Source organism: Caenorhabditis briggsae (assembly GCF_000004555.2).
Source record: "Caenorhabditis briggsae complete genome, chrII, whole genome shotgun sequence".
Classification (NCBI taxonomy): Eukaryota; Metazoa; Nematoda; class Chromadorea; order Rhabditida; family Rhabditidae; genus Caenorhabditis; species Caenorhabditis briggsae.
In genome coordinates this window covers 10,300,648-10,318,679 of record NC_013486.2, presented here as the reverse complement: position 1 = coordinate 10,318,679, position 18,032 = coordinate 10,300,648, and the positions used below count along the sequence as shown (strand labels likewise).

The 18,032-nt window shown below is 39.6% G+C and overlaps 8 protein-coding genes across 8 annotated transcripts in view; 3 read left to right on the top strand and 5 right to left on the bottom strand.

Annotated features, from left to right (window-relative positions):
• The window catches only part of CBG02386, a gene marked incomplete at both ends in the record, with an annotated part of 3,296 nt that extends 1,659 nt beyond the window's left edge, over positions 1-1,637 (bottom strand). The window contains 7 exons of the mRNA XM_045242594.1: positions 337-660; positions 707-788; positions 834-934; positions 986-1,107; positions 1,158-1,258; positions 1,307-1,431; positions 1,575-1,637. Coding sequence (XP_045092319.1) covers positions 337-660; positions 707-788; positions 834-934; positions 986-1,107; positions 1,158-1,258; positions 1,307-1,431; positions 1,575-1,637 — 918 coding nt within the window. The remainder of the gene's footprint in view (positions 1-336; positions 661-706; positions 789-833; positions 935-985; positions 1,108-1,157; positions 1,259-1,306; positions 1,432-1,574) is intronic.
• Positions 1,638-2,250: 613 nt separating this feature from the next.
• Cbr-mog-5 lies at positions 2,251-6,264 on the top strand (the record flags this gene model as incomplete). Its single annotated transcript, XM_045242592.1, has 5 exons — positions 2,251-2,421; positions 2,610-2,867; positions 2,928-5,105; positions 5,153-6,022; positions 6,079-6,264. 5 exons carry the CDS (start codon positions 2,251-2,253, stop codon positions 6,262-6,264), a joined length of 3,663 nt encoding a protein of 1,220 aa, XP_045092318.1.
• A 154-nt stretch (positions 6,265-6,418) lies between these two features.
• Positions 6,419-7,461, bottom strand: Cbr-clec-141 (the record flags this gene model as incomplete). Its single annotated transcript, XM_002630661.1, has 3 exons — positions 6,419-6,578; positions 6,633-7,167; positions 7,398-7,461. The coding sequence occupies 3 exons, from the start codon at positions 7,459-7,461 to the stop codon at positions 6,419-6,421; spliced, it is 759 nt and encodes a 252-aa protein (XP_002630707.1).
• A 1,260-nt stretch (positions 7,462-8,721) lies between these two features.
• CBG02389 lies at positions 8,722-9,157 on the bottom strand (the record flags this gene model as incomplete). The annotated part of the gene is made up of 2 exons (XM_002630662.1): positions 8,722-8,856; positions 8,909-9,157. 2 exons carry the CDS (start codon positions 9,155-9,157, stop codon positions 8,722-8,724), a joined length of 384 nt encoding a protein of 127 aa, XP_002630708.1.
• A 319-nt stretch (positions 9,158-9,476) lies between these two features.
• On the bottom strand, positions 9,477-10,467 carry CBG25645 (the record flags this gene model as incomplete). Its single annotated transcript, XM_045242591.1, has 3 exons — positions 9,477-9,890; positions 9,937-10,049; positions 10,422-10,467. 3 exons carry the CDS (start codon positions 10,465-10,467, stop codon positions 9,477-9,479), a joined length of 573 nt encoding a protein of 190 aa, XP_045098180.1.
• A 1,008-nt stretch (positions 10,468-11,475) lies between these two features.
• On the bottom strand, positions 11,476-11,577 carry CBG25644 (the record flags this gene model as incomplete). Its single annotated transcript, XM_045242590.1, has 1 exon — positions 11,476-11,577. One exon carries the CDS (start codon positions 11,575-11,577, stop codon positions 11,476-11,478), a length of 102 nt encoding a protein of 33 aa, XP_045098179.1.
• Positions 11,578-12,570: 993 nt separating this feature from the next.
• Positions 12,571-13,228, top strand: CBG02391 (the record flags this gene model as incomplete). Its single annotated transcript, XM_002630663.1, has 2 exons — positions 12,571-12,717; positions 12,824-13,228. The coding sequence occupies 2 exons, from the start codon at positions 12,571-12,573 to the stop codon at positions 13,226-13,228; spliced, it is 552 nt and encodes a 183-aa protein (XP_002630709.1).
• A 2,905-nt stretch (positions 13,229-16,133) lies between these two features.
• Positions 16,134-17,294, top strand: CBG02393 (the record flags this gene model as incomplete). Its single annotated transcript, XM_002630664.2, has 2 exons — positions 16,134-16,778; positions 16,827-17,294. The coding sequence occupies 2 exons, from the start codon at positions 16,134-16,136 to the stop codon at positions 17,292-17,294; spliced, it is 1,113 nt and encodes a 370-aa protein (XP_002630710.2).
• Positions 17,295-18,032: the final 738 nt, after the last annotated feature.

The following is an 18,032-nucleotide window of genomic DNA, read 5'->3' as shown; positions in this document are numbered from 1 at the left end:
ATGATGGAGAAATGGGGAATCTCTCAAATGAGTACACTTTTGGCAGGATCCCCAAAAGTATTGAGTCAGAAGTTCAACAGTCATCTGGATAAAGTTATCAACTTGATTACTGCCGAAACAATAATTTCCATCCTCGCACCACACTTGATCAGTAGAGCAGAAAGGCAACTTCGTGCGTCTTTTTTGTCCAGAATGAATCGTGAAGATCTCTGGCAAAGTTTGAAGTATTTTTTCCCTCCTGGAGTTCCCTTGAATACCCTCGCCCCGTCGTCCGGTTGTCTTTAGTCACGTCGCGGAGCCAGAATTACAGTAACCAATAGATATAATTTTTCTTACTTTTAAATGGTTGGTTCTCATTGGTCTTTGTTTACTAAACACTGTTTCTCTTGCTAGAACTAGATGATTTATCAATTCCCAAGATTTGATTGACTGTTCCATAAACTTTTTGTTGACTCGTTCGATTCTTATTGTTTCGTGAATGGGTAGGAATGAGATCACTCTCTTCAACACTTTTTCTGGTATCGCTCCCAAATTGAATAACTGTTCGGAACCAGAAGCGAGTGATTGAGTAGAAGAAGCTCTCGAAAGAGGGGTGTCTTCCCTGCTTCCAACGTCATCACTCAACACCAAACCTTTCCCTCCTCGCTTCTTCGAAACATACTGAAAAATATTACGAGTTAATGCATCTTCAAAGATTTCAACTCACGGCAGACACCACCATTAATTGATCATAAAACTTCAGCTCTTCTGGGCTTGCATTCTTGGCACGTTCTGCATGTTCCGCTTTTCTGTAATTAATGTCTTGCTATTGCTGACAAGGATTGGAATCTTACTTGAACGTTATGGTCGCAGTCCCACAGTTTTTCGAATGTTTTGGAAGAGTTCCAAATATGGACGTCTTCTTTTCTTCTCTCGGCAGAATGCAGCTGGTAACCTGAAACCAGAGTTAAATATCATTTTTTGAGATGTGACATTTAAAACTGACTTTTCCATATTGCGAGAAAAATGACTGAAGTTGCGATTGAGTGACACGAGAAGAGATATTGGAGACAACTATTTTCCGATCATCTCTAGAAGTGTGTTGGAACGCAATTGATGCATCAAAATCTGAAAAGTTGATCATACTACAGTCAAATTTCAAAATGGAGAGTACTCACCGTCCGTCTCTCCTCCATCGAAAGCTTCTCCGTCAGCTAAGAGCATCGGCAAAAGACGACGATATTTCATGAATTCGGCAGCAGAGTGAGACCATGTTCGCCTGAAATTCATTTTTAGTCTACTTCCTGCGCATTTTCATTTCGAATACCTCAATTTCCCAATGCTAAAAAATCGAGCTCTCGTTACAAAAGATTGAAAGGCTTCAGTCATATCATGTAATCCTCGACTCTCTAAATTCTGTCCATGTAGACGTCGGAGTGCTTTGAACATGCTCTAAACAATATTATTTAGTTACTTTGGAACCGTAAAAATATAATCATGTGAGTGAGAGTGTTCCAAATGGGTCTCGACTATTTTCTTATCACATTAACGGTTTTTTTTTTCGGTAGACAGAAAACCGAATTTTATTCTCTCACCTGTTGTGATTTAGCACTGGTGGCGCTGCCCAAATTTGAGGTGAAACTTCGATTGAAATCCATTTTCAGGTTTAATTCTTCACTGAAAGTAAAAACATGTTATTTATTTTGATCGATTTTGCATTGAGTCGCCCCTCCGCTGTTCGGCGTGGGGTGTCGCATGTTTACCAAAAAGTAGGAAAAGAGATCATGCAATGAAGAGAGACACAGAAACACAACAAATAACAATTCCGGATAATTAGAGAAGATGACTGAATTTTCATTCTTTTTTGTATTTAATCGAATTTATCGACAAAATGAAAACTTTAATGTTTTTCGTTCAGAATTTTGAATGAAATCTAGAATTCTTATAATATAGATGAAAACCGAAACTATAAATTATGAGTGTATCAATCAATGCAACGAAATAATTATGTAATCACTTGAAATTTCACTATTTACGACGATAAATTTGGAAATTTAACAGGCGAAAAAAGTAAAGCCGAAATGAAGAAAAAGCTCAACTCTATGCGGGGTGGTTGCAAAAATCCACTGCCGCACATTGCATTTCGTGGTCACGCCCATTGACTGATATTTCGAAAAATACACCGTAATCTGAATAATTTTTCGGTTCTTTTTCAACAATTTTCTGAAAAAAAATTCAGATTCACTTCTTAATCTGATATTTCGTTTCAGGATGGATCAACTTGAGCACCTCTCCCTCGTGAGCAAAGTTCTCGGGGAACTTGAAAACCATTTCGGAGTTGCTGACAAAGATGTCGCCGAGTTTGTAATTCAAATGGCACAGGAAAATTCTACCTTTGATAAATTCAAAAAGGAGCTTGAAAAGCAAGGACTAGCAGATCAGGTATGTTCTATTTTTCCTCTTTCTTTGTCTGTGAATATTTACAAAAATTTCCATGAGGTCCTCCTTCTATGAATAAAGTTGGACAATGCTAATTCGGCACTCAGTTGTTGATTTAACTATAAGAGTGATTATGAGATATGCATGAACTGTCTTTTTTGTATTATCCCTAAAAATCAAAATTATTTCAGTTCGATGATTCGCTCACAGCTACTATACTTCGTATTGTTCAACACATGACAGCTTCTAAGAAGAAAAGCAAAAAAGCCGGGGATTCCAAAGAGGACGTTAAAGATTCTCATAAAATCACGCTGATTTCGGATGCGAAAGAAGAAATTAAAGCAAGACTACCTGCTTTGGCTATGGCGAACATAACAATAGAAAAAGAAGATAGTGGGAACGATTTGATGGCACAATTGGAAATGATGGAAGGAAAATATGAGAAAGAGGTGAGTTGTTAATAGATTCTAAATATTTCGAAAACTGCCAGAAACTACCTCATTTTACAGAAGAATCGTGACAAAGGTACATCAGAGAAGCGGAATAGATCGAGAAGTCAGTCTACGAGCCGTGATCGTAAACGAAGAAGGAGTAGTAGCCGGGATCGAGACCGAGGTCATCGACGACGAAGCAGAAGCAGGGAACATAGAAGGGATCGCGATAGAAGAGACAGAGATAGAAGCCGAGAAGATCGACGAAGAGGTGATAGAGACAGACGAGACGGGGATAGAGACAGGGATCGTCGTGACAGAAGAGAAGATGGAAGAAGCTCCAGAAAGCTAGAAGTAGCAGAAGTCGGTAAAATTTACGATGGACGAGTCAACAGTATTCAGTCGTTCGGAGCCTTCATTACACTCGAAGGATTCCGTCAGAAGCAGGAAGGACTGGTCCATATCTCACAGATAAAGAACGAACGTGTCCAATCGGTTGCTGATGTTCTGAAAAGAGGCCAGGCTGTGAAAGTGAAAGTGAACAAAATTGAAAACGGTAAAACATCGTTCACGATGAAAGAAGTAGATCAGCAAACTGGAGAAGATCTCAATCCGAAAGAGACTGATTTGGATCCGGATGCCATCGGTGTAAGACCACGAACTCCGCCAGCTCATACGTCTTCTTGGATGAATCCAGAATCTTCTTCAAGTGCAGGACCATCCACTTCAATGGGAGGTGGAAAAACAAGAGTAAGAATTTCCACACCGGAAAGATGGGAGTTACGGCAAATGCAAGGAGCGGGAGTACTAACAGCTACAGACATGCCAGACTTTGACGAAGAAATGGGAGTGCTGAAAAATTTCGATGGTAAGACGAAAATTTATATTCAATATTTAAAAATATTTTTTTTAGATGAAAGCGATGGTGAAGACATCGAAATCGAGCTTGTCGAAGAAGAACCGGACTTTTTGCGTGGCTACGGAAAAGGAGGCGCTGAGATAGAACCAGTTAAAGTTGTCAAAAATCCAGATGGATCGCTGGCTCAGGCGGCGTTGATGCAAGGAGCGTTGTCGAAAGAACGAAAAGAAACCAAGATTCAAGCACAACGAGAAAGAGATATGGACAATCAGAAGGGATTCAGTTCAAATGCTCGTATTCTGGATCCAATGTCTGGGAATCAGGCATCCGCCTGGACTGCTGACGAATCGAAAGATCGAAACAACAAGATGAAAGAGATGCCTGAATGGTTGAAGCATGTTACTGCTGGTGGAAAAGCTACATATGGAAAGAGAACGAATTTGAGTATGATTGAGCAGAGAGAAAGTCTACCAATCTTTGCTCTGAAAAAAAAGTTGATTGAAGCAATTATTGACAACCAAATTCTCGTCGTTGTTGGAGAAACTGGTTCCGGAAAAACGACTCAGATGACGCAGTACGCTATCGAAGCAGGTCTGGGGAGACGTGGGAAAATCGGATGCACACAACCACGTCGTGTAGCTGCAATGTCTGTGGCAAAGCGTGTGGCAGAAGAGTACGGATGCAAACTTGGATCAGATGTGGGTTACACTATTCGTTTCGAAGATTGCACCAGTCAAGACACAGTTATCAAATACATGACGGACGGAATGTTGCTCAGAGAATGTCTTATCGATCCAGATCTATCAGGATATTCATTGATTATGCTTGACGAAGCTCACGAACGTACAATTCACACTGATGTTCTGTTTGGTCTGCTGAAAGCTGCTGCTAGAAAACGTCCGGAGCTAAAACTGATTATCACTAGTGCTACTCTAGATTCTGTGAAATTCTCCGAGTACTTCTTGGAAGCACCCATTTTCACTATTCCTGGAAGAACTTTCCCTGTTGAAATCTTGTATACAAGAGAACCAGAGTCAGACTATCTCGAAGCCGCCCATATCACTGTGATGCAGATTCATCTCACCGAACCGCCTGGTGACATTTTAGTGTTTTTGACTGGTCAAGAAGAAATCGATACTTCCTGTGAAGTGTTGTACGAACGGATGAAGTCAATGGGACCGGATGTTCCTGAACTGATTATTCTTCCAGTTTACGGAGCTCTTCCTAGTGAAATGCAAACACGAATCTTTGAACCGGCTCCAGCAGGAAAACGTAAAGTGGTCATTGCAACCAACATCGCCGAAACATCACTTACCATCGACGGTATCTTTTACGTCGTTGATCCTGGATTTGTGAAACAGAAGATTTATAATCCAAAGAGTGGTATGGATTCACTGGTAAAATTTTTTATAATAAAGGCTTTATTCAAACTATTCGTTTTCAGGTTGTAACACCGATTTCTCAAGCTGCTGCCAAACAACGATCAGGTCGTGCCGGACGTACCGGACCAGGAAAATGCTACCGTCTTTATACCGAGAGAGCGTTCCGTGATGAAATGCTGCCGACTCCAGTTCCTGAAATTCAGCGAACAAATCTTGCTTCAACGCTTCTGCAACTCAAAGCAATGGGAATCAATAATCTGATTGATTTTGATTTCATGGATGCTCCGCCACTTGATTCAATGATTACCGCTCTCAACACTCTGCACACACTTTCTGCACTTGATGGTGATGGTCTTCTAACTAAACTTGGACGTCGAATGGCCGAGTTCCCCTTGGAACCATCTCTTGCCAAGTTGCTCATTATGTCCGTCGATCTGGGATGCTCGGAAGAAGTTCTCACAATTGTTGCCATGCTCAACGTTCAGAACATCTTCTATCGACCGAAGGAAAAACAAGATCATGCTGATCAGAAAAAGGCAAAGTTCCATCAACCTGAAGGAGATCATCTGACCTTGCTGGCTGTTTACAATTCTTGGAAAAATCATCACTTCTCTCAACCGTGGTGTTTTGAGAACTTTATTCAAGTGAGAAGTATGAAGAGAGCTCAGGACATTCGAAAACAGTTGCTCGGAATCATGGATCGTCACAAACTGTTAATGGTCAGTTGTGGTAGAGATGTGTCACGAGTTCAGAAGGCCATTTGTTCTGGATTCTTCCGGAATGCGGCCAAACGTGATCCGCAAGAAGGATACCGAACGTTGACAGACGGACAAAATGTCTACATTCATCCATCGTCGGCGTGCTTCCAACATCAACCGGAATGGGTTGTCTATCACGAGCTGGTCATGACAACGAAAGAATATATGAGAGAGGTAAGTTTGAAAATACATACATAAAACTGAATATTATAAATTGAAATATGTTTCAGGTGACTGCAATCGATCCAAAATGGCTTGTAGAGTTTGCACCATCTTTCTTCAAAATCGGCGATTCTACGAAGCTCTCAACATTCAAGCGGAACCAGAAAATCGATCCGTTGTTCGACAAGTATGCGGATCCGAATGCCTGGCGTATCACTCGAGTCAAAAAGCGAATATACAACCCCAACAAATAAGGGACTTCCTTTTTTATATTTGTGTCTCATTTTCAGTTATTCATTTTTCCGACTTTTGATGAGTTTTCTCTCCATATTACGAGTACAACTTTTGTTATATAAATAACTTCATTCATTCTCGATTTTCAAAGTATACAAAAATCAAAAATCTTTCTTAAATAGGAAGCATTCCGCAAATCATTCCAAAGTTCCAGTAGACTCTGTTCGCTGGGTCGTTTGGAGCAACAGTCATGTTACAGTAGATGTCATTCAATAGCTTAGAACGATTTGGTCTGTTGTTCCAGATTGCAAACTGAATGCATTCCTCAATGTCACTGAAACAAATACATGAAATATTTTTCTGTGCGGAACAGTTCCATGGAACTCACAAAGTCCAATGATGATGGTTTGGTTCGGTCTCTGCCCAGATGGTCCATGCATAGCTTGGATCAGTGTGCTTATCTCTTAAAACGAATGACTTGGTTCCGCTGCACGCGTCGCTTTCCAAAATAGCCTTATCCTTGGATTTACACTCCGAAATGAGTCTTCCGTCCATTCCAACAGACCCAAGGAGCCCCTGCCCCATTGCTGTGAGTTTTTCGGTCCATGCGGTGGCGAAATACTCTCGTTCGGCATCGTTTTCAAACATTGTTGGGACGGCTGAAGAATGCATTGCAGAGCAGAGAGCATCTCCATCGGAAATTTTGATTGCAGCGTCGGTGTTAGTCATTCCCATGCACCAAACCGAAGTTTGGGAGTTGGCCTCACTTGGAACTCTTTCGAAAGCTTTGAAACCTTCTGGACACGTTTTGGCTGGTGTTGTTGGGACTGGCGTCGTTGGAGTTGTCGGAGCTTGAGACGTCTTGCAGTTATCATGTCCACCATGATAAGATGATGGAGGACGATGACCACCACCTCCGTATCCTGAGATAGTTTGTGAGAATGAATAGAACCAAGAAATTCAGATAAGAATTTTCATTATTAATTTTCATTACATTATAACTTTCTTTTCCTCAAAGTTTTGTTTTCCGTCGAAAAAAAAACTTCCGGAAAATGTTAACTTTCCGGGATACGGTAGTTTGCGTGCTGGGTTCTTTGGTCACGGAATCTTTTAGGTTACTGTAGTGTAGATTGTTAACAACCCAAATCCTCACCTGGTCTGAAAATGGCCTCAGTGGAAAACGTTAGGAAGGTAAGGGCTATGAGAATGGAGCGCATGCTGGATTACAACATTTCCGGAATATTCTTCGCTTTTATACGAAAACGATTTCAGGTTGGAAACGGGGTTATCAAATACAGTTACAGTTTATTGTTCCGAAATGTCAACTGCGGGGTTTTAGTGTTTTTCGTGTTCCAAGAGAGAAAAAAATGTTGCAAGAGTCATGCGAGAGGATTGCTGCAAACGAGGAATTCAGTGAAGCAAAGAGGAAAGATCGGAAGATCGTAGCATACTTTTCGAACCTTTCCAAAAAATCAGTCCTTTCAAATTTTCTCGGACTATGAGAATATCAGAAAGAATTAGATATGAGCACAATGAAAATTTTGAAAGCCCAGAAGAAAGGAACGAACTCTTAACAAAATGAAGAGGATTACTGTAGAGGAAAAATATTCGAAAATGAAAAGGACTACTGTAGGGAAAAATATTCCAGATCGAAATGAATTACTATGGACAAAAACATTCGGAATTGAAAATGATAACTGTAGGGAAGCTATTCCAAATTTAAAAAATATTACTGTAGAGAAAAGTATCCGAAAATGAAAAAGGTAGGAAAAACATTCGAATTTGAAAAGGATTACTGTAGGGGAAATTCTTAAAGGGCACAATTATTGGCTCTGGTCCAGTTGAGAGAACCCAAATGTGTTCTGGAAATGGCCAAATGACCAAAACGAAATGCGTTCTGAAGAAAAAAAATCAATACTTTAAAAAGTTGAAAACTTTTTAAAATTTAGATCTTAGAGAATTTAGAAAAAATAATAACAAGATCTTTTTAAAACAAGATACGCAATTATGCATTAATATTTCTACGTCATCATTTTCGTGTATACAAAGCCTGATACGGGTCCTCTAACTATTTCCAGATCTCAAATTGGGTCCTTTCAAAAGGATCAGAAATAATAGACTGTAGACTTCCGATGGTGCAGACGTAGCTCCATGTGACCCGCTAGGCTATTACATAAGGTCGTGCCCTCGGGAGAGGGCGCGACAGGTGTTCTATAAGAATTCGTGCCCGTAAATCATTGAACCTCTGACGTTGTACCCAAAATCCCTTTTTGTACCATAAATTAGTTGTGTCCCCTTGTGCCCCCAAAATTGTGCCCCAAATTTCAAAGAGAATTCCAACTTTCAAGTCATAAAATCGTCTGTTGTAATTTCGGAATTGTGAACAAAGCGAGCAAACTATAGAGCAAACAAAAAACAACAATAATAAAGAAAACCGTTTACTTTGAAAATTGCTTTCCGAGTTCAATAAGTTTTCCTTATGGGTTGTACTCGATTGGGAGGTTCTTGCGACGAACCATACCGTCTCCCTGGAACCACTCGCGGCGGAATTGCTTGGCAGCTCCGTCTGGGGTGTTGGTCCACTCGACGGTGATACGGTCGTTGTTGGTGTCCTGAAAAATAGAAAATATTCAGAAGAATTCCTTTTGAATTCCGAATCCTTACCTCTTGTCCGTAAGCGAAAGCATCGCAAGAGACGGCGAGAAGGACAGCCTCCTTTGGGTCAAGAACTCCACATGGTGGGTCGACGCCAAGACGCTTCATGTTGGTGGTCTTGATACCGTATCCGATACGACGGGCAGACGAGTTGATCACCTTGATGTGGTAGGTGTGCTTGTCGTCGAATGGAGCATTGAAGACGATCTTGGCGTTTGGTTGGGTTTGGATGTCTCCTGGTGGGACGGATTGAGCCATGGCGATGATTTGATGGAGTGTGTAGTACTCGATGAAGATTCTACTGGATTCACTTCCCTTTTATAGCGCTTTCTTATCTCTGCTCCAGATCTTTCCCCAAGATCTCTTAAACTGATGAGAAAAAGAGCTGGAAGTTCACGTAGATACTGTAACTAATTTTCTGTCCCCACGGAGATGTTTTCAAGTCAACGTTTGAGAATGTGAGCTAACTAAAGAAATTTACGTCGAGCAAGTTCATTATAGAACGAAAACGATAACAACAGTAACAATAATAACAAAAATGTACAAAAATTAACAACGGTTACAATGTGAATGTATATTAGATCACTCTTTCATAGATTCGAGTAGCAGTGACGTCGGTTTGCAAATCGTGATAAACAATATGAAGTTTTCCACCCAAAATGAATTTGTAGTATTTTTTAATAACTCTTTGATCCAATTTGTTCTTGAAGACAATAACCAAATCATCATTTTCAAAACTCCAAGTTTCACTGTGATCCGAATATTCTAATTGCTTTTTTAGTGGTACATTTGTTTCTCTTCCAGTATTTTTCAGTTTTTCGCTTGGAATGAGTTCCCAAGAGATTTGCCCAATCTTCATGTTATAGGTCAGCTGTCCTATAAGCCAGCGACTTTTTCTGCCTGGCTTTTCTGAATTGAAGAAATGAGGATAATCAGTTTGTGATGTAGGCTTCCAGGTTCCAACAATTCCCTCACTGACTGGTGTAACATTCTGGAAAAAATACTATCAGAAATTGAACATAAAATGATTATCAAACTTCTTCTTCTTCTTCTTCCTTTTCGGGATCTTCCTCAGGATTTTCGTTGGATTCGTCGGGTTTTTTTGTATCCGAAACATTCATTTCTATTCGAGTGATTGCAGTTTTTGAATCTGAAAATTGGAAAAGGGAGGTATACAAATATATAACATTCGCAATTTTCAGGTATTAGTACTGGTAAAATTTAAGACATTGACATCAATTAAATTTTCAAATAATTAGGCTTGGAGAGATTATGGGGTTATGCATGATTTGTTTTTTAAATACAAAAAATACGAAAAAATACATGAAATACATTTTTTCGCATTCATGCATTAATTTTCTGTGTTTAAAAATTCCAAAAAAATACATTTTTTATGTCATGAGTAACCCCATTACTCTTTGAAGTATAGGCCCCCACTTTGTACTGGTGGCGGGTCATACTTTAATCAACCAATTAAACTTCAGCCCCCCACACCTCAGTAGAGCCCCCCACCCATTTTTGCACTGGTGGGGGGCTCTACTATAGTTGTTTATAAGGTGGGGGGTCATATTGAGGTGGGGGAGGGGGCTATATTTGAATTATACCAATTCCAAAAAAATACATTTTTTATGTCATGAGTAACCCCATTACTCTTTGATAAAAAAACATACTTGTAAAATTCCGGGCCGGCCTGCCAAAGCCCGGGCCCGGCCCGGGCCTGAGGAAATTTTCAAGGCCCGGGCCCGGTAGCAAAAATTTTGTCATTTTGAGCCAAATTTTGAGCTCAATTTTTGATCGGAAAAAATCACATAAGGGTCCCCCTTATGAGTTTTTTGAAATTTTCCAAACTTGTGGAATGACAGGTCCGCCGGGCCGGGCCTCCGAAATTCGGGAAAAAGCCCGGCCCGGCCCGTTACAAGTATGATAAAAAATAAAATTAGAGTGAGCAAGACCGTAGTCGCTACGAGCCTGTGAATTTTCTTTCAAATTTGGCGTGTACCTTTAATTTCGATACTGTAAACAGCTTCTGAACCGAGCATAAAGCTGAACAGATAAAATATTTTATTTTTTAAAATGTTGGAAACCGTTTTCTGAACAAAAAAAAGCAAGAGTTTTATAAAACAAGTACATTTATTACTATGTCTAAGCAATTCTTTTATAAATTCTAATACATGATATTTCTTGACTAGTTTTCGTTAAATTGTACATTTGAGTAAATGACGATAGAACTCTCATATATTGATCCTCTTCTTGTATACTTCGTTCGATAGTCACTTGGTCGTCATCATCGAATAGCAACACCGTCTTCAACACTCCATCTTTGAATGATGTGAATGCTGTCAATTCAGGATCAGCTATAATTTCTGGTTCTGGCGGGAGAATCAAATTGGTTCCATTCCATGTGAATTCTAAATTTGCCATGAATTCATCTTGCGGTAAACGACGGAGCTTCATGTATCTCATTGTGTCTCCGGCTGAAATCAGCTTCCACGTCCCCGAGAATCTTCTTTCGCCAGAAATTGGTTCGGGCTGAAAACAAATAAATCTTTTGAGGAATTTCCTTGCCACAGTGTCACCTAATTTCTATGTTTTTCAATTACTTCCTCGAGATTTGGTTTGCTATTCAAAGATTTTGTTTCAGACTTCTTCAATAGTACGCTTCTTATCTTTCCAATCATTTTCTTGTCTTCATCGTGTTCTTTCTGTTGTTTCGCTTTCAAATTCTCGTGGTCTTCTCGCAATTGATTTAGTTGTTCTTGTCAATTGTTATTTGTTGAGCATTCAGTACAATTCTGAAATTTCTGAAATTCTCAATTTGTTCGAGAAAAAAATCAAAAATTTCCCTCCACTCGCTTCGTGGCGAAAGTAGGAAAACATTTAAAAGGATGCGCCTTTGAGGTACGGTAAGAAACAAACTCGAAATTCGTATTTATTGCAATAAAAACTTTCAGAATCAGTCTGGAAAAGATATTCTGTTCAAATGAAATGCTTATGATGAAAAATCTTATGTTAAATGAATTATTAATTTGATACCAGCGTTGTGGAAGAGGAACGCCGAAGGTCGTGACCGAAGGTTCCGCAACGAAAACTACCGTAACCTAAAAATACTTTTAATTCATCTTCTCGATTTTCACAGCTTTTCGTAGAGTTTCCCGTCATTTCATTTTCAGATTCTGAAAAAGTGAACTGAAAACGCCGAAAATCGAGATAATTAAGCCTTTTACAACGACCGTCGAAGTTCCTCTTTCACAGCTTCATTTTTTGACCACATTGATAACCAGAATATTGAAAACCGGAATATGTTTTCATAATCAGGGTTACTGTAGTTTATCCAAATTGGATAAGGAGACCAAATGATTTTTATGATTTCGGTATCCGTCGTCTTGAATTGTTGCAATTACAATTTGCGATGAAAATAATCACTGCTTTTAACGATTGTACATCATGATCCCTCAACATTTCCTAGACTGCACTGCATGCCAATTGGTTATCCATTCACAAAGACCCCTCTTCTTCCATCAAACAATAGCACAACGTCTCCCAAATAACACCTCCTCATCCACCGTACTCTCGTAGTCTCGAGAGAACATCTTTGCTCTCGTTGCATCGATCGATACGTGTCTCTCTTCTTCTGCCGTTGTCCACTTCACCAGTCTTTTGTGTGTCTGAAGATGTCGGTCGTTTCTGCTTTCGACGAAAATATTGATTATGATTCAAGCTTCGAAGTTGTCGAAGATGAACAGTTGAAATCCGAAAGTTTCCAATTTGTGATAACGAAAGGAGGAGAAACAAACACAATTAACATTGAATCAGCTGAGGTAAGGTTTACTTTTATTTTTAATTCCAGGTTTTAAGATTTATAAAATGAATGTTCCAATATTTAGAAACATAATTTAGAACTTATTTTGAACATATTTATTGAAGGACTCCGCCCCAATCCTCACTTCCATTATCGGCAAATGGAAACCAATTTCCTCTGATAACCTCGAAGACTACTTCAAAAGGAACAACATGACAGAACTCAACGAATTGGCCTGGCAACATGGAATCGTCTGCTACGAACTAAAAGGAGGACTTCTTCATGTCCACACAGAACTTCTCAATAAGAAGCTGAGTGCATCTGTCTTCAAATTGAATGATACAGTTAACAGTGGACACAATTCTGTGGTTTCTCTTGTGGAGAATAACTCTTTGAACACTGTTTGCACCCATCCATCTGAAGACGGAAAAGAGTTATGGAAGGTGGAGAGATTCATCAAGAACGGAAAATTAGTCATCATTAATCAGCATGGTGGATTCAAATGCGAGAGAACTTATCAACAGGTCTAATTTAATCAACTGGGTCTTCATTTGTTTGGAACTTTTGTTTTCTGAAAACTTGAATGAAGTATTATAATTTGAACCCCGCGTCTAGAAGATACATATATTTTTTAAACCATACTTGTAAACCGGGCCCTGCCATAGTTTCTTTTAGAATCAAACAATTGTACCAATTAAATTATTGTCTATTCAAAATAATCGCGCGAGTGAATGAGTGAAAATGTCTGCGTCTCTACAGCGCCTCTACAGGGTTGGAGACTCTCTACACGTTTTATTACTCGTTCACCCGCGCGATTATTTTGAATAGACAATAAATATGATAAAACTTGACAAGTACTACAGAATGATGTTGTACAAAAACTGTACCCTGCCTTTGAACAAAGTTGCAATCCATAAAGCTGGGACCGCATAGCTCAGACGGTTTTTGGATTATAACTTTGTTCCTATACAAGACACAGTTCTCCAAATAATATCATTTTGTAGTACTCGTCAAGTTCTATCATATCCTTTTCAATGGGCGCAAAGAAAACATTGCTACTTGAAGAAATATAGTCCACCGGGCCCCGACGTACAAGTATGTTTTAATTATCATCCTTCTATTCAAATATAACCAATTATTCCATCCAGGTGGCTCATTTGCTTGGATTAGAGTTATCCCCCAACGCAAATGCGAAAATTATAAGCGCCCACAAATAATTTCCTCCCGTGTTCGGTTTCGGCTTAGGCAAGGCACTAATTAAAAATGTTGTGTAGTCTGAAGACATTCTAACTCAAGGAAACGCCGTTCTCACATTTATTATTCAGCTCTCAGTGATGACCTTTCACGAAGAGATATATTGGGAAAAGAAAGAACAGTGTCAGATGATTTGTGTACAGATTAAACAAAAAAGAGAAAAAGAGGAACGGAGAAGAAGAAGAATATTCTCGAGTAGCAGTAGTACCTCTTTGTTCTTCTTTTACATTGTGATATTCGTTTCTGTATTGTAAAGCTACTTTTTACCTAATGGATTCAAGTTTTGAATGGATTGATGGTCCAGCAGAGCATCAAATGGTTTCTGAATTTAAAATCATTCAAAGGAATTTGGGAGCTTCCAAAATTCCAATAAGCTCCAGAAAAAACTATTTTCAATTGAAAGTTTATTTTCAGAATCCATCTATTCAAGATGGAATAAACGGAGAATGGAAACTTTTGAGCTCCTCCAACATCAATGCATTTCTTGATTCCCAACCAGATATTAATTGGAAAGAAGCTAGAAGAATCCATTATTCAAACATTTGTTTCCGTCTCAAAGGAAAAATATTGAAAACATGTAATTTTTATAATGGCAGGAAAAATTTGGATCTTCATTTTCTACCTTTTCCAAATAGAGATGGAATTCAATTTTTGCTAGAAGACAATAAACTGATCAGCACTCAATGTGGACCTGATGGAACGATTTTTTCAAAAATGACGAGAAAAATCCAGAATAATGGAAATCTAAGAATCGTTTGGGAGAGGAATGGAGCAATCTGTGAGAGGGTTTATGAAAAGGTAAACTTCTTGTCTGTCTTTTTAAAGTTTCTTTTTTCAAGTTTCAACCTTTTTAGCTTCCCAACTGGTCATCCACCGTGGATCCATTCGAAAATTTCTACTAAATTCTTCTATTTTTGTTTACTCCCGTTTCCCATTCCTAATAAATATCCATCTGCACAAATCTCCCCCATGCGTGCGTTCCTCAAATTAATCCGTCTCCTTTTTCTCTGCCATTCCTATTGCCACCCAGCCCATTCGCATGCCAAACGAACGGGTGAATGTAGGTTAGAACTAATAACCAGCTTAAAGAAATAGCGCGTGGCCTGAAGAGGTGCGAGACAAAACGAACAGATGCTCTCGTTCCGACCTCGGCTTGCCTGTCCCTCCATCTACATCAAATTGAAGGAAGAAGGGGGGGGGGGGGGGACACTCCGCCCTCCCGTGACCCCTTCACCGAGAGAGAGAGTTATCTACTCATTCTTACAGCTGCCACCATTTTCTCGGTCATCAACCCTACCCTATTTTTGTATTAGCTCTTAAAAAAAAGTCGTTTAATGTCATTTAGGATTCAGTTCTTTTTATGTTCTTTCAGTGGACAGTGATAGGAAGTTTGATTGATTGAATAGTGTACTATTTGTTCAATGTCTCCCAATGAGCCTGCGCGTATGCGGGGTTGAATAATATTTTCTCTTTCCTAGTGCACAGAAGCTCTCGTCGAGTAGGACAGTAGTTTGGAGAAAAAAAGGGATTTTTTTAGAACTTTTAAAAGTACAGCAATCCTAATTATACCAGCTACTGTAAGCACTCTAATAGAACAATTCCAAACCCCCCCCCCCCCCCCACTTTTCCAGCTCGTCAACTTTGAGCTCATTTATCTAATTACCTGTGAAAGATATCAAATAGTACTCAACTGACAGAATGTTTGTCATAATATTAAAAATACTTTGTCAGCTAACCCCTTTTTAGTATCTTTCCCAGGAACCGAGATAAATTAGCTCAAAGTTCAAGTATAGAGTGAAAAACGTTCAAATCCTAACTTACCGTATTTCTTCTAGTAGAAGTGCACCCTAAACGTCTACCGTAACCACTAATGAAACATCTCCATCCCTCTTTTCTCCCCCAACCCGTCAACTTTGAGCTCAATTATCTCGGTTCCTGTGAGGGATATGAAAAATTTGTCAACTGATGAAATGTTTATCATCATATCACCAACATTTTATCAATTGACACATTTTTGATATCTCTCATAAGAATCGAGATGATTAGGATCAAAATAGACGGTTTGGGTGAGCTTCTATTAGACGATATACAATATCCATCGTTCTGTCTGTATCACCTCTTCAGAATTAAACTTATTTCAGGGTAATTTCAACAACAATAAAAAAAATCAAAACTCCTCCAATGGATTCTGTTTACCGTCTGCACAGCCCTACTATCAGTGAGGCAAGCTTCGAGTTCGTGAAAACTGAGAGCGATGTGGATTCACTTCTGCAGGTAGCTGAGAAGAGCCAGGACACTTCGGATGCCATTAGTTTGAAGAGCGATATCTCATCAAATGTTTCTGAAGATCCAGAAGTTCCTGAGTCTGATTTGAGCGTCTCGGAGGAAGAAGAGAAAAAAAGAGAGGAGATCGTCAACGATGAAACTTCTGACGACTCGGAGAAATCTCTGATTTCGACTGGAAACATCATCGGAGATTCTATGGGTCTCACTGTGGAGATTCCAGAAATCAACGAGAAACCCGTTGAAGCTGATAAGGACTGTGGTTTGATCATGGAGGTGGAAAACGTTGATGTTCCAAAAGGAGCCGAATCCCAACAAGAAGAAAAGAATCTCCAAGCTGATCCATTGGGTGTTATCGAAACTCCAATACTTCGGAATTCAAACCAGACTGCTCTGGACTATCAGAAAATGGAGCAGAAAGTAAACACTATGAGTTCTGAAATTGAAAAACTGCAAGAAAGTATAGAAAAATGTCACCAAAAGGTTTCGGAGGTATCTCAAACAATGGAGAATATGCAAGCGGAAACAAGAGAAAGAGCAAAGGTGAGAACTTGTAATAATTTATGATTCGTTGAACATTCAAATTTAAAGGGACACACTTTCATCAATGAATCGATCTGTGGAGAATGGCGTCTTCTCAACATGGAAGGAATGAACGAGGACATGAAAGCTGACGGAGTTACCTTCCCAAATCGTGTCAAGTCTCTTGTGGCCCATACCAGATTCCATTTCGATGGGTACAAACTGAGATCCCACCAGCGTCTCTTCTGCAAAGTCTTCGGCCATTCTGCAGTGTCTTATGGAAAATCAGTGGAAGGGAATATCACTTCAAACACGTTCCTCCGAGGAAATATGATGGTCACTGACTGTAAGGATGCAAGAGGAGTCACATGCGAGAGAACGGAACGTTATGTTGCGGATGGACATCTCCATATCTCGCATATCAACAGCTACGGAGAAAGAAACACATTGGTCTACGAACGGGTCAGGCCTAAAGTATCCTATCTACTCTCGATTGGAAATGTCACTCGACTTTATTGCAAATTTTGGCAGAATTGAAGGCACATCGACTTCCACGATCTCAAGAATTTCTTTTCGAACTTTTGTATCTCATTTTTCAATCTTTCTCAACTAATTACCTCAATTCTCTCATTATTGAGATTGTATTCACATTATGCTTCCAGTTATCCTATTATACTATATATCTTTCTTATCTGTGTATATTTTTTAAAAATATGAATGAACTTACAATTATTCAATACCTTTTTCTTTCCTCATACTACATTTCACGAATTTCAGGCTTACCAAGGATATTGGTCACTTTTTTCGGGGGTTTGATGGAATTTCTGGTATACCTTCGAGTACTTCCATTTAGAGACCCCTCAATTTTCTAGAAAACGAATTCCGTGAAAAAGTGGGCGGAGCCAGAAATAGAGCCTAAATTGCAAGCCTAACACGGTTTTACTTATGACCGTATGCAATTTAGGCTCCAAAGACCCCGCAAATCCCGGGGAGAGAATTTTCCGCGGAAAAGTGTGCGGAGTCGGGGGTGGAGCCAAAATTCCAACCCTGGCACGGTTTCGCCACACGGTTTCGCCACACGGTTTTTTTTGCACATTTGGACACGGTCATGAGGGGAGCCTAAATTGCAACCCTGGCACGGTTTTGCCGCAAGGTTTTTTCCGACTCCGTTCACTTTTCCCCGGAAAATTTCTTCCCCGGAATTTGCGGGGGTCTGTCTCAGGCTCGAGACCCCGCAAATTCCGGGGAGAAAATTTTCCGGGGAAAAAATTACCG